The sequence below is a fragment of the Henckelia pumila genome, chromosome 2 (genome assembly GCF_033568475.1).
Source record: "Henckelia pumila isolate YLH828 chromosome 2, ASM3356847v2, whole genome shotgun sequence".
NCBI classification, from domain to species: Eukaryota; Viridiplantae; Streptophyta; class Magnoliopsida; order Lamiales; family Gesneriaceae; genus Henckelia; species Henckelia pumila.
This window is the reverse complement of record NC_133121.1, coordinates 22,779,204-22,795,346: the sequence shown is the minus strand read 5'-3', so window position 1 is coordinate 22,795,346 and position 16,143 is coordinate 22,779,204. Positions and strand designations below refer to the sequence as shown.

General features: G+C 32.1%; 2 protein-coding genes across 2 annotated transcripts; one reads left to right on the top strand and one right to left on the bottom strand.

Annotated features, from left to right (window-relative positions):
• Nucleotides 1–2,409: 2,409 nt before the first annotated feature.
• On the bottom strand, nucleotides 2,410–3,238 carry LOC140881077 (histone H2A-like). Its single transcript, XM_073286085.1, has 2 exons — nucleotides 2,987–3,238; nucleotides 2,410–2,905 (listed from the first exon to the last, which is right to left on the bottom strand). Exons 1-2 carry the CDS (start codon nucleotides 3,194–3,196, stop codon nucleotides 2,654–2,656), a joined length of 462 nt encoding a protein of 153 aa, XP_073142186.1. The 5' UTR covers nucleotides 3,197–3,238; the 3' UTR covers nucleotides 2,410–2,653.
• Nucleotides 3,239–11,751: 8,513 nt separating this feature from the next.
• Nucleotides 11,752–14,883, top strand: LOC140879572 (actin-depolymerizing factor 2). Its single transcript, XM_073283332.1, has 3 exons — nucleotides 11,752–11,907; nucleotides 14,022–14,287; nucleotides 14,380–14,883. The coding sequence occupies exons 1-3, from the start codon at nucleotides 11,905–11,907 to the stop codon at nucleotides 14,528–14,530; spliced, it is 420 nt and encodes a 139-aa protein (XP_073139433.1). The 5' UTR covers nucleotides 11,752–11,904; the 3' UTR covers nucleotides 14,531–14,883.
• Nucleotides 14,884–16,143: the final 1,260 nt, after the last annotated feature.

The following is a 16,143-nucleotide window of genomic DNA, read 5'->3' as shown; positions in this document are numbered from 1 at the left end:
AGGGTTCGGAAGATCCGAACAGAGGTTCGGAGCGTCCAAACCCAGGCACCCAGATATGTGTCGGGCATGCAGAGTTCGGAGCATTCGAACCCGAGTTCGGAGCTTCCGAACTCTGAGGGTCCGACAATAATGGTGAGGTGCTTCTGTAGTAGCATCAAAGTGTGTGTGAAAACTAGGTTATCGACATCAGTAGACTAACGACGGACGAAAGTATGGTCCAATAATCCTATTAGAAAATAAGAGTACTTGTTTGATTAGTTAATAATTTTTTTAAAAAATATTTAGTGATATGATAATTATTTGAATGTAGGCTTGGAACCTAGATTCTGATTATACTTGATCTATCACCTGGAAATACGTAAGTACTGATTGAGATTTCCAGTTGAGTATGCATATTATATGTTTCATGTATGTGTAATTATACATGTTTTACTGTTTTAAATACATACTACATGTGCACATACGTGTTGAGTCGTATCTCCTTCGAAATAGTTTTTCTTGTAGGATTGCTCAGCCCTACACCTGTTATGTTGTCTGACACCGAGAGTTATCGCAATGCGCGGAGATTGATACGACGGTGGTCTAGAAGAGTGTGTGAGACATCCCGCGGTCGGATTCTCAGATAGTGCTACATAATCATTGTCGCCTAGTCTGAGTAGGACTTGGTAATTGACAAGCCACTCAATCATCTCATGTTGCATGCACCATATTACTTTTGTATACTCATATTTACGTACTGACGTTAATCGCTCACGTCCATGGTGTTATCTTGGAGACCACATTCCATGGGACAAGTCTCGGGTTGGACAAGACACTGTCAGATGCAGGACCAGGAGCTGCTGGGAGTTATATTTTTTTCTGCAGTCAATTTCATGTGTAAATATGCATGGAAAAATACAATTGGATTTTTAGTACTTGTTGTATTCCGACAGTTTCTTTTGTAGTAGGTTTTTAAGTTTTCACAATAAATTATGTTTTTTTAATCTGTGTATTATATTAATTGCATGCTTAGACCTGCTAGTTAATAGATGATCCAGGCAGGATCACTACAGTAAGAATATTATGTGGGGACAGTAGATTGGCTATTAGGACGATTGAGAGAATTTTGTGTGATAGCGTTTTCTTCGATATTTTTAGAATTCGAATAATTTATAAAAATTGCCAAAAAAAAAATCATCCATTTTAGCTAAATTGATGTAGTGACTTCTTATTTTTTGTATAAAACAATTGTAGAATGCATGAAAACAAAAAGTAAAAGATTTGATTTGTATTATAGGGAAAAAATTAAACGGTTAGTTTTAATTAAAAAAAAAATGAAAATTCAATATTAAAAAATTGCAACTTTTACACACAACTTTTAAAAAATAAAAAACAAAAACAAAAGAAGTAGTATCGTTAAAAAAAAGAGTGTATATATATATATATATATAACATAACGTATATATTTTTTAAATAATACTCCTCCAATTTCGATTATATAATCCAACTTTTTTCACACAAATTACGAAAAATCATTGAAAAAATAAACTTTGTACAAATTTCCTATTTTGTCCCTAGTTAATATATTCAAAAAATAATTTCACATTTTCAAAGGATAATTAATAAGAGTATATTAATTTTTTTCGAAACAATAAGAGTATATTATTAAAAAAGTGTAAAAGAAAATATTACAAAATATTGTTGATTGTATATGTACACATAAGATTACGTGTTGCACTTAAAATTACATGATTGTCATTAATATATTTTTGAAAAAAAAAATCAATTAAAACAAAAGAATAATTTTATAATTTCAAATGTCATATGTAATACAACCTATAAACTTATATATGTACATGTAGCATTTTTTAAAAAATTATTTAAAAAAAAAAAAAAAAAAAAAGGTATAGGGCTCTCGGAACTCTTAATTCAAAAGGTCCTTTGTCTTACAAATCAAAAATCTCCTTCCACTAGGAAAAGAACTCTCAACGTGAACACCTTATGAATAATATGAGCATTTACTGATGTTTCTATCATTCTATGTGAAAAAACATTTTAAAAAATAATTAATATGCACTTTGACTTAGAATAATTTTAAAATTCCGTATATTTCAAAACCTGATGTTGATTTTTTTTAAAAAAAAATTCTAGATAAAATAACATTTCCTAGAATCTTATTGATTTCGGCATGCATTTCACCACACTATGATTGATATCCTCTGCTGAGACAAGCATTCTATCAAACAGGAAACAGACACATCAACGAAAAATCCTGAGCATACAATAAACCTCAAGAGGAAACAGAGGTGGTAAGCATAACACCACAGTGCACACTAGGATAGGTTCAAGTTAAATCGAGATTTCCAGAAAGCAGATTTAATGCTTTGAATTCAGAGAAAGATGGAACACAAGAATTAGAGATCCTGAGAACAATAACTCTTCAGAAATGTAACGTCTCAAGGGTTAGAAGAGAAGATATACTTTCAACACATGCCCAAAAACCAAGAGACAATAGATTCCCAACATGCTATATAACTATCAAAGCTTCCCAAAAAATGTCCCAGATGACTAATCGGATTTTACACTTGCTCATATGAATTCTTGGATGAAATAAGCGAATTACAGTGCTTATCCGACTTTACACTAGAGAAGCAAAACAAATATTCCAATAAAACTAAGCAGCAGCCTTTTTGGGAGATTTGGTGGCCTTGGAAGGTGACTTTGGTTCCTTGGAAGCTTTTTCCCCACCAGTTTTCTTTGGCAAAAGCACGGGATTGATGTTCGGAAGCACACCACCATGCGCGATGGTCACTCCTTGCAGCAATTTCCCCAGCTCCTCGTCGTTCCTCACGGCCAACAGCAAATGCCTCGGGATTATCCTGTTCTTCTTGTTATCACGCGCAGCATTCCCGGCCAATTCCAAAACCTTCAATCAGAAACAAAAATTTTGGATCAATAAAGCCATATATACGATGAAAATCAACAAAGCCCAGAAACCAGATCATACCTCGGCAGCTAAATATTCAAGAACAGCGGCTATGTAGACAGGAGCTCCGGAACCGACCCTATGCGCATATCGGCCTTTCTTCAAGTAACGACCGAGTCTACCCACCGGGAACTGCAAACCCGCTTTGGCGGACCTGCTGACGGATTTCTTCTTCGGGCCGCCGCCCTTCCTTCCTCCGGCACCCTTCTTCACTTTTGCGGCAGCCTCCATGAAATCAAGATGAAACCTCCAAGAAAATGTAAGAAAAATAGGGGAAATGCGATGGATGATCGTTGCAAGTACGAGAGCCAGAGCCATTTTATAGCTCTGCTACCGCTGCGTCCGGGTTTCGAATTGGGTAAAAGGAAGCCGTTGGATTTTGAGATAATCGACGGTGCTGGCATGACGAGGTCTAGATCCACGTCTTTCCAAATAAGCCAATGAAAAGCAAGAGTGTGAAAGATTCTTTCGGAGTTGTCCCGCCTTAGAATTTTATTTTGGCTTTAATTTTTTTTCTAATCGATAAATTTACTTTAAATCCTAAACTTAAATTTAAATGGAGAATGTTATTTACACTCCATATTTTATTAAATAAACTCTATTTTTTATTTTATACTAAAAATTGATAATTTTAGCCTTTGATTGATTTTATTTTTAGTAATTATTCATACTTTCAATTACTAAAATAAATTATTTAGTTACTCAAAAAAATATAGTTTAATTTGTTAATAACATTAAATATAAAAAATACACAAGTCGAGTATTAAAAATTAACTGTTATTTTTATTTTGATCTCATTTTTTTCAATTTTTATAAACGAACTATATTTCAATTTACAATTTTAATTTTTTATACGTCATATCTCCTTAAAATTTTATTGTAACTTAAATTTCAAACTTTTTAATTAATTAATATCTTATAAAATATATTTAAAATGTATTTATTAAATTTATAATTAATATATTAGTGTATTAAAATTTTTCAAAATAAACACGAATTAATTTTAATATCTAGTTTTTATCTACATAATATAAATTGTGTTCGAATCATATATTTATAACATAAAAATTATGTCGTTAATCAATTAAGGATATTTAAAAATTAAAAAATAACATAGAAATATTAATTTAGTCTTAAATTTTAAGATTATTTATATTTTATACCAAACTTTAATAAATTTTTGATTAAATCAAAATCTACACATCCAATTTTATTTTATTTTTAGAAACAATTAGATTAATATTTTGTATATCATAATAAAATTTGAGATAATGTATAAATAAGATTAAATTTTAATATCAAAATAAAATATTTTATTATTTAATATTTTATTTATATACGACTAAGTATGTGAAATTTTTTAAAATTATTAAACTTTTAGTAGTTAACAACATAATAATTAGTTAAGGTGGAGTGTTATTAATGTATTTTGGAGTGTGAATAACCCTCCTCAATTTAAATTTGTATTTAGTCTCTGTCAGAAAAAATAGGTGTTTAAACTTTCTATCCACATAAAAAAAAATTTGCACTCTCTAGGCTCACATGTTTTTTCTCGGATTAAAAACGATTAAAAAAATTAAAAATTTGATACAAATATATGATATTTGAGTATCAAATATTTCAAATCTGGTACTAATGAATTATTACTCAAACATGTATGCAAGTATTGATATTAATGACACATTTATATTATTTGGATGAAAATCGAAACAAAACATTAAAAATTTGACAATGATATTTGAGTAGAAAATGTGTTAAAGCTAGTACAAATATATGATTTTTCAGTACTCAAACAAATGTTGCAAGTGTTGACATTAGTAAAGTGGTTAGTATTTTATACTCAAAATGTTATATTTTGTACCAGATCTGCATTATTAAGTGCTCGAATATCATATATTAGTATCATATTTTTAATACTTTGTACTCACATTCACCCGTGAAAAGGCATATGGGCCCAAGGAGTGGAGAAAAAAAATTGGACCAAGGAGGATAAACACAATTTTTTTTAACAGGGATTGAACACAAATTTGAGTTTGAATTTAGGGATTTAAAGTGATTTTACAATTGCGTGGAATGCATCGAAAAAATCTCGATAAGCTAATATCTTCATATGCCAGGGGTTTGAACATTTTACTTAAGAGTTGTCAAAAGTGGTCGATGAGGCTGGTCAACCTGCAACCCACCAAAATCCGCCTAACTATTTAGGCGGGTTGGTAAATTATGAGCTGATAATTGACAATGCAAATCTAATAAATAAATAAAAAACATAATTTAAATACTGACAAATATTTAATGTTGATACGATATTTTTGTATAAACACATATAAAATCGTATTTTAGATCGTAATAAAATATTATACGCTCTTTTTATTTACTGTTAAAGTTCTCTACAAGAATCAAAACAATCACTTCATCTAAGAATCAAAATTTTAAATTCTTGCAACTAAAATAATTGTGTACCAATTGTATAGAAAGATGAAAAAAAAATAAAAAAAAGTACTCAATCAACTCCTAAATCTCACGGGTTAGAGATGAATCAATATATAATACAAATATAATAAGAATCATCAAATAATAAAGAGTAAATAATTGATTATGTCACAAAAAATCTAACAAAACAAATATAAACTATAGTTTAAATAATAACAGTCAATACAAGGAATTTTGATCGAGTTGAGTAAAAATCCGTTCAAGAGCTGAATAAACAAATTAAAAGATTTAAGAATCACATAGACCAAATCCCATTAAAAATAAAAACACCAAATCCAACACATAAACAAACAAGAAAAATCATATTCAATAATTTAAAAAAATAATAATAATTGACCTAATTTGAGCAACTTAACTCACTTGAGTAGAGAAAATTAACTAAGAAAGATAGTTTTTTTTTTTATAAAAAAAAAAAGGATGTTTTATGCAAAGAAAGATAGAGAAGCAAAAGTATGCAAAAATTTGACTATCATATCAAATTTTCAACAAAATAAATGACTATCTATCTAGGGCTTTAAATGAGAAAACACAAAAAAATAATAATAATAAAATATAAGTGCCTATATATTACTTATACCATACCTCAAACCAAACGGTGCCTAAATATAAATTTTTATGAAAAAAAATTTTGAAGTCTATTTTTATGAAAATTTAGTTGGCTATGGTTTGGGTATTAAACAAAACTTATCGAACAAATTCCCACACAACGTACAAATAACTTTTTGAAAGGAAAAATAAAAAAATAAATAAAAAAAAGTAAAAAGGAGAAAAGAAACCAGAGCCAAACTCCTTTTCCCATAAAACAAAGATACCTGAATACGTGATGTCTGAGATTAGAAAAAATTGTGATTTTAGTTACGTGAGTTGGTCTATTTGAACTTTCATTTTGTAATGTTCGAAGGTTGATTTCGATCATCCAATGACTTCAATTGTTTTTGGTTTTCGTCTTTTTTTTTTCCACCGAGTGTTATTTAAAATTTAGCTCAATAATTTCTGGTTTTGAACAATTTTTTTTAATCGCAAATCATATATTTTATAGAATATTATTTATTTGATGTCAAAAAGCTTCTACATGACTCATGTTGACAAAAATAAAGGCTATATAATAATATACATTAAAATTAACACAAGTGAAAACAAAGGAGAAATAAAGAAAAACAACACTCAGTCAAAATGGGATGAAAAAAATCTATGTAAGATTAAGCTTACGTGGGTGAGAGTAGTATCAGGATGTATGATAGGAAGCCGATTCGAGATGATCGATCTCTTATAGAACAAGAGAAGAACAGAGAAGAGAGTAGAGAGAATATGAAGAATTTAGAGAAGAAGGAGAATTCGTATTCATATTCAACTCGTAAATGAGTTACATGATATTTGAGTATTTATACATTCTCTCCACCTACTTTATTAACTACTAACTCTCTCTAACTTCTTTCTAACTTCCACCCACAAGACTTCTATTGATATTTGATTTCTCTTCTTTTATACCGCTTCTCGATTTATTGTCGTATCATTACTCATCCCGTCAAGAAACACCTTGTCGTCAAGGTGGAAGTCGGAGTAAGTGTCCAAATCCAGCGATACTCCCCTGCAACCATAATCTCACACAGCCAGGTTGAACCGCCTGCTTCCCTTTGCACAACACCAACAACAGATTTAATTTTGTTTTGCCTCCACGTCTTCTCAGAGCTTGCTTCAATGGTGCGGACCCTTCATGTAGGGCCTTGCGGCCACTATATCTTTGAATTAATCCTACTACATGCCCCCATTGATTCGTGTATGAAGCTTCCTTATTATGCAATTTGACCCAGACGATTCCCGGACCCACCTCATCAACATATGAAATTTCTGGAAATTTGGCAGCAGAACAAATTTCAATGGCAGCAGCCGCTATGGTTTCCAGATCCACGAGTTCATATTCTTTAGCAAAATCTTGGGTATGTTCTTACATTTTCTGCCCCAAGGGCTCTGTTATTGGAGAAGTGGCATAGAGAAGAATATGACCGCTGCACCTCAATTCATAATTTGAGCCAACAAACATCTCTTTTACCGAGGAAAAATTGATCAAGATCGGTTCTCCTTTGCATCCACTTGGATCTTCTCCCATTAGAAACTGAGACTTAGTGTGGCCAAAAACTAATTCAGCTCCCATGACTATCGATTCAAATGTTGTTGACTCGGTTTCGTTAACATTGTTACTTTCGAAACTCTTTTTTTCGGCCAGTCCACCTAACAAAAAATCAGCATGTTCCAACTTCTTGGACAAGAAACATTGTGTCTCATCACCATTAATATTGTCATGTTGGTCAATAGAACTTCCAAATATACTTTCTTGACGATCGATATCGAGAAGGTCGGAAACAAAAGTTCCTTTGCTAAATTCGGAACCAATTTCAGGTGCAATTGCTTTAACATCCCATAATTCTATACCTTATTTCACTTGCTCAAAAGCTTGACAATCTTGTGTGTCTACATTTTCAGTAAGTGTTGCTGTAGGTGACTGAAATTTCAAAGGAATTGTAGGGAACTGTGGTGGAAGGGTAGAGAGGCTGAGGCTCCCTGGCTCGTCATCAATAATCTTGTTGGGCAATTCATCAAACATATGGTGGAACTCTATTGAGGAACCAGGTTGCATCATATCACTTAATATAACAAAATAATCCGCATTGTCCGATACACCAAATTACTTTTCTAAAGCCAACAAAAAGCTTTCCCAACAAAGAAAGAACTGGTTTTATGCATCTCCTCAACCAAACTAGTGCAGCACCATCCAAATAAAAAGAAGCAGTTATTAGGTGTTGTGAATCCGGAGTGTTATAAAAATCGAAATACCGTTGAATGGATGAAATCCAAGCCCTTGAATTATCGCCGGAGAATCGCGGTGCTACCAACCACATAGATGTGGGATGATTTGAAAGAAGAATCGAAATAAGAGTAATTCCACAGTGGTTGGTAATTAGGGCTGGCAAGTGCAGAAGATTGAATCTCCACTAGTTGTTGTGGTGGCCGATGAGTAAATTGTTCAACCGGGATTTTCCATTTTTGTAAACCGATTTTGAAGTTCATCATTGAATTCGTGACCGATTCAATGCTCCTATGATGTTTTTCGATCAATAATTTGGAATTTTCATGTAGAACAGTGAGTTTGGATAGAATTTAATCTAATGTTGTACCCTCATCCATGATAATTCTCTCCCGATTTTCACCGGAACGCAGCACGACTTTCATAAATATAAATACGAGATAAAAAGCAACGAGAGCACCAATGATAGGAAGCCGATTCGAGATGGCCGATCTCCTATATAACAAGAGAAGAACAGAGAAGAGAGTAGAGAGAATATGAAGAATTTAGAGAAGAAGGAGAATTTGTATTCATATTCAACTCGTAAATGAGTTACATGATATTTGAGTATCTATACATTCTCTTCACCTACTTTACTAACTACTAACTCCCTCTATCTTCTTTCTAACTTCTACCCACAAGACTTCTATTGATATTTGATTTCTCTTCTTTTATACATCTTCTCGATTTATTGTCGTATCAATGTATGACCTCATGAGAAGCTCTAGTGCGTCAAGATGCTGACGTTGCACTGCTTGATATGGTTGCTAGGTGAGCCGTTAAATAGGACATAGGATCTTAACGGGTAAAACTATCTCATTTGGAAACATGATCAACTGTAGAGAAATGATAAGACAGATCTCAAAGGGATATGAGGTAGCACCAACAGTATGGCACACTCATCTCCTTGGACTCATGAGCTTCACAACCCGATCTATCTGCACTGCCACAAGTATAAAAAAATAAAGTTGTGCATTGGAGAACAATTATAGCTTTTGGCCTATGATAAGCGCTTGATCCTGACAATCTTGGTTTTTTATTTTATCTGGTAAATTTTTATATGTATAATATAAGCTTTGTAAGTTGTAACCACTTAGGAAAGCATCTGTATTAAACAAGACATTGTTGATAGCTTTAATGGTTTCAGGCGAAAAAAAAAGCAAAAAAAAAAACCGAAAAGTAATTAATCTAATTTTTTGGTTAAATCAAACTTTGAAAATTTATAAAATTAAATCCTAAAACAAACCAATTTATAAGACTAAAAGTATAATTTTTCTATGAATTAATACCTAAATAATTAGTTAAAGTAAAAGGTGGGAACGTGCGAGGGACATCTCATATCATTCAAAGTTGTGATTCTCCATTAAGCAATTGTCATCGACAAGATTTGTAAAGTTCATCACTTCTTAAATCAATTTAGACATTATTATTTCGTGTAAACTTTCGTTATTTGGTTTTTTTAATCTTTTATAAATTTTGAAATTATGGTGCCGACTAGGGCTGACATACCGTACAAAAATACCGAATTATATCGATACCGTACCGAAATTATTTTGATATACAGACATTTTTTCGGTATATTGAATTTTTTTCGATATCTATACGGTATCAATATAAATTTTTTCTATACCAAACTTTTGAAATTTCGGTATCGATATCATTATGAATTTTTTTCTTAACGATATTTTTGTTACAATATATCGAAAAATCAACCCCTAATGCCGACATTAATATTACGCCTTATTCCTCTTTAAAAAGGTTGTCATATAATTGAATACAATTGAAAGCACGTAATTTGGTGTGCGAATGCTTGACTCTTTCTGTTATCATATCATAAGTATAATTAATTTTTGGTATATGACACTTTTTGGTGTTAATAAATAATTTTGTATAAAAATTAAAAACATCTTAAAGATTTGGATTTGAGTGAAGACTTTGAAATGATTTTATTTCGGATTGAACTTCGAATCCACTTCAACGATACAAAAAACTACTGTTATAAAAAGACAGTGTTTAAGACTGCTAAGATGCAAGACGATCACCCACGCCTCCGATTTTTATAAAATTGGTGGCTCTAGGCGGTGTTGGAAAAGTTGACCGCTTAAGCACCGCCTAAGCGGTTAACAAACTGCCTAGACATTTAGTTTTTCTTATTATTAAAAAAATTAAATTTAAAAATATTAATAATTTTTTTGAAAAATTGGTTGAACAAATATATGCATGTTTTGTTGAAATATTTGCATACAAAAAATTTATGTACATCAATGTGTATGGTTGAAAAAATATTAATGAAAATGTTGAACACATTTATGCATATTTTGACTTATTTTTAATATTTTAAAATACTTTATATATATATTTTTAATTTATATATATATATATTTAAAAAAAACGCTTAGATGACTGCCTAGGCACCTATGCAGTGGTGGATGATCAACTACCAAGCATTTAGTGTTTTTTAGAAACTTGCAAAAAAATAACTAGTGGGTATTTAAAATCCACTGTCACGTGGATTCATCAAAACAAATTAGTTTGTTATTAAGGATTTGAAATTCCTAAATCCTAACATTAAATCCATTGATCCAAATAAAACATAAAGTTTTTATCCAAACCAAAATATTTGGATTTGAATTAAACGATTTGAGTGGAGTCGATCTCAAATTCATATATCCACGGCCGTATCCATCCATTTGACTGATTAAATACATTGAAAAATAATCTTTTAACATAAAAATAATAACTTTTCATTGTGAGTAGGGATGTAAACGAGCCGAGCCGAGCTTTTGAATGTTCAAGCTCGGTTCATTTATAAACGAGCCGAGCCTGATCTTATTTAACGAATATATTCATGGCTCACGAGCTTATTCGAGCTTTTATCGAGCCTAAACGAGCTTAATATATTTAAATTATAAATTTAAATAATCATTAAATTAATTAAAAACTAAATTATATATTTGAAAAAATATAATATTATTATTAAAATTTGTAATTTTATTCTAATAAATTAATTTTTATAGATTTTTTCAATATTTTTCATAAGTAAAGTGTAAATTTATAAATTAAATATCAATACTATTATTTTTTCGTCTAAGAGATGACTTACGAGCTTGTTAACGAGCCTGTTAACGAGCATGTTCACGAGCCGAATATTGTAAATCTTGAGCTTGGTTCGTTTGCCTTAACGAGTCTCATTAAACAAGCCCGAACGAGCTTTTAACGAGTCGAGACCCGAAAAATTCGCAAAGTGTTCGTCTCATTTACATATCTAATTGCGAGAGATCATCGAATTGTTACCATCATCCTATTCATCTCACACCAGATCTTCTAATTAATAATAGTTTTATTATTATACAATTTACATTTATTTTTTTTTAAAAATAAATAGATTTGGGTGAATTATGAATTATCTGGCGTTTTTGTATTATATTATAATCTCCATGTTGACACGGATCTTTACTTTTCTTTTCTTGTATACTGAACTCTAACGCGAAATTCTCTCTAAATATCTACCCCAAAACACCGGGCATCTATCTTTCAGCCCTAAATTCTTTCTTTTCAGTTTTCGGTCGTCAATCCCTCGGTCTTCTCCGATCATACAATCGCTACGATGGTAATGATTTTTGTTTTATTTATTTTCTTGTAATTTTATACTATTTTTGTACTAAATTTTTGTTTTCATTTAATTTAGACGATGATTTCCTTACTCAATTCTCTCTACTTTCGGTTTGGTTTTGCGATCTGCAGAAATGGAGGTCCCGAACCTCAGAATTTGTTGGCTGATGGTTTTATTTGTTCGCTACTTTTTCATTTTTTTTATAAGATATTTAGATCTGATTTGATATGCTTCTTTATAGTGCACGCTCGAATTTTGCACTTTCAGAAGTTTCTTGTAGATCGATGTTGGAATGGATCAGTAATATTAATTTAATGAGTGAGATCAATTTATTATCTTTTATTTTTATTTTTGGCAATTATGGTTCCGAGGATAAGCCTTTTACCCAGGAAATATGAAAGGTTTTCATGAACCTTCTTGAGTATGCATAACCCTGCTCAGTTGGTCCACTTGTGAATGATGTTCATCTTCTCTACAATCGACAGACTGCCTAAAAACAGCATTCATTTCCCATGTTAATTTCTTGCTTTCAAATTGTCATGTAAGTATATGAATTGCTTGTAGCTGTAGTGCTTTCATATTGCTGACGGGGTGACTATTCTTGTTTGTTTACATTCTTGGTTTCTATGACGGACTGAGCCGAGTAAAACAATATGGGCAACTGTAAATTCCAGGACACGGTTATGTTATGAAAACTTGAATTAAAATGTTTTATTTTCTTTTCATTAGATTCTTTTCTGTGTGTTCTTGAACGTAACTGCGAGCTAACTTCTCAATACAGCTGAGCACGTCATGTAGAACCGTGAGGGTAAGGAAAACCCATAACAAGTGAAAATTGGGAAACTAGAAATGTCATACGAAATTTTCAGTTAGAAAATTCGAAATAGTAGTCTTTATAGTTGTCAGTGTCTATGATAGATGCCAAAATTGTGCTATATGTTGCTCCCCTACTGATGGCATACTCTTAGGATGCGTAGTTTCACGTGAATTTTTGTGTAGGACTTATTTATATTTTAATGTACCCATTGGTGTAAATGAGGACGATGCCTCCTGGTGTGGTATGGACCAAATCCTTCTTGCTACTTGGCAGGATCTCCTTAGGAGCAAGACATCTAGGTCGGTGGACTTTTGGCCCTTACAATCCTCTAGTCCTCTCTTTCCTCTCGAATTTCTTTTTATGGAGTTTAGCGTACTTAAAAATGTTCGGTTGGGGATCTCGAGGAAAATGATTAATCAGTATGGATCGTGTGCAGAATTTTTTTTTTTTATCGTTTTTGGTCTCGTTTTGCTTACCTATACGATAAAAGCGTTTTTAAGAATAAATTGAAATTGTTTGACCAGGAACATCTGCCTTGTACAGTGTGAGTCCAAAAGTTTTATTTTATTGACAAAAATCTCAATATATTTTATTGCTTAGCTTGGTTCAGGTACACAGAAGTAGTTCTTCCACGGATAATAAGGTGTGGACTGAGCGAATGTTGTCGGCCCGGTCCTTGGGCGAAAAATTTAAATTTTATGCATTAGTTTTTGTTAAATCCCAAATTTTGTTTGAATCCACCCCCTTCGACTTTTGGTCTTGCCTTCTATCTTTAGAAATGCTAGATTTTCCCCAGTTGTTGATAGACAGTCACATGGCTATGCAATATAGATGGTGCACGTGGTTGTTTCTATATCTTTTACTTTGTCTTTTAATAGTTTTTTTGGGACATAACAATGTTGAATACATGAGGTGACCGTGCCTCAACAACTTTTGAATTTTCTTGAATGTTTTTTATGTAGCCTACCGTCATCTTTAATGAAATTATAACTGACATTCTAACTGTGTTACTGTAATTATGTTTCTTCAACGCATTTGAACATAGTCAATTCATAACTTTATAGGTTTTCAATTCTTTTCTCGAAACAGTTGCCAAAGTAACTTCAAAGAGCTGATCCACGATATCTTTACATTTTGTGGAAGCCCTACTTTACTGAATCGATTTTGTAAATATTGATTTGTAAAATATGTTGATTTTTAAACATGTAGGGTGATTGATTTCTTTAGTTAGTTTCTCTACCTATAAAATAATTAGTGGATTCTAATAAGCATTTTTTTGTTCTTTAACGTACAGGCTAATGCAGCATCAGGAATGGCAGTTCATGATGACTGCAAACTGAAGTTTATGGAGTTGAAAGCTAAACGAACCCACCGCTTCATAGTTTACAAGATTGAGGAGAAGCAGAAGCAGGTAATCGTTGAAAAGCTCGGTGAACCAGCTGAAACTTACGACAACTTCATTGGGAACCTTCCTGCTGACGAGTGTCGATATGCTGTGTATGATTTTGATTTTATGACAGAAGATAATGTCCCAAAGAGCAGAATTTTCTTCATTGCCTGGTAATTCTTCTTTCCATCAGACACCATATATGTCATTTCCACAATTTTGTGCGCGATAACATTTGCAGGTTTTGTTGATCATATGTTTTAAGGTCTCCCGACACAGCAAGGGTGAGGAGCAAAATGATCTATGCGAGCTCAAAAGACAGGTTCAAGAGGGAATTAGATGGAATCCAGGTAGAGCTTCAAGCCACCGACCCTACCGAGGTGGGCCTTGACGTCTTCAAAAGTCGAGCCAATTAAACACCTCAATCTACAGAAGTGCAGCAAAGTACGGTCTTCCTGCTTTACTCAAGCAAAATGTTGATAGTTTGTGGAACTTGTGGTACCTGGCCTAGCTATGATAGTGGTGTGTTGTTGAAGTTCTATCTTGTATTCGTGTCTTTATCCCGATCAAATTCTATGGTTTTAAACTTATTTTCCGGTTGTGGAATCTGTTTTATGAATCGCTTGGGGGTTCGACGAGTGTCAGCAGATTGGTTTTCTATTTTTCAGACATGTATTATTGACTTGTTGGATGGATTCCTTCTCATTTCGAACAGAAGGCTGCCATTCCTATTATCCGAGTATGAGCGATGCATTTAAGTTCAGTTTTACTGCTTATATATTTATTTTTAAATTTTCATTTTGACTGGGATTGACCTTATTTGTATTTAACTCGTGTTTATTTATTTATTTTTGTTTTTTTTGGGTATCGTTGAATAATCTCAAAACTTGAAATTACTTTGTAGCATGCATTCACTGGATTGTATCAAAATTTTAAAATGATTTTTATGAGTATGTTTTGTTACTTGTATAGGGCTTTATCTATGTTAGTAGTTTGCATCTGAAGTGAAAAAAAATAATGGTATATTTTGGTCGTGTTTCAGAAGTAACAATTCCGTTGTAGGCTAGGTTATTGTATATGGCATGTTTTGTACTAGAGATTACCGATGCCGTGCAATTGCAATTTGGGTAGCCTTTCGAGGGAAAACATGTTTGATCTATTTGGGCCAATGGTAAATCGAATTTATTTTTAGGGCCCGTTTGGTAAGGTTGATAAGCCATGTGTCAACCCAACATGTACGTGAAGGATTAATTAATTAATTTAATTGTGCCTCGCACTGTATATCTGACAACATGTACGTGAAGGATCAATTACACCAAAGAAAATTCCATCTCCTCAACAAAAAAGGGTCAAAATGGAGTGAAAGAAATTAAGAAGCATCGGTTTAAGAGGATTTCGAACCTGCATTTGGTTTTCATCTTCGGTAGTTGAAGGTAATGTTTTTGTTTCTTCTTCACGAAAGTTAATGGATTCAGTTGCTTTTTTTGTCATTTTTTTTATTGAAATTAATATTCTTGGTTTTTATGGCTACTAATTTAATGGGTTTATTTGCTTTGATTTAAGAGTGGTAAAAAGATCACACACATCTTCATTTTACACATATGTATGGTTTTGGTCCACAGTACCTTTGTGCCTAAAAAAGTATATATGGTGAGCGTGATTGGAACAAGAAGATTAAGAAATAAGCTGCTTTGGTGTTATCGAATTTTCAAAACTAGTATGGAACTCAAATAATCATATTACATATCCAGATGTTTAATATATTAATTAATTAGTTCTTTGTATAGATTAAGAGATTTGATATTTACTATCCATTTTTTGTTTTGTTATTTGCACTTCATTTATGAATAAATCTCCATTTTTTGTTATTTGCACTTCATTTATGAATAAATTTTCACTCCATTTTAAACATTGGAGTGTAAATAACACAAAATAGAATGCAAATATCAACTCCCATAGATTAATTAATCAATCTTCAACATGTTATTCGATTTCGGAGTTAATTGACAGAAGAAAATAATAAATTAGT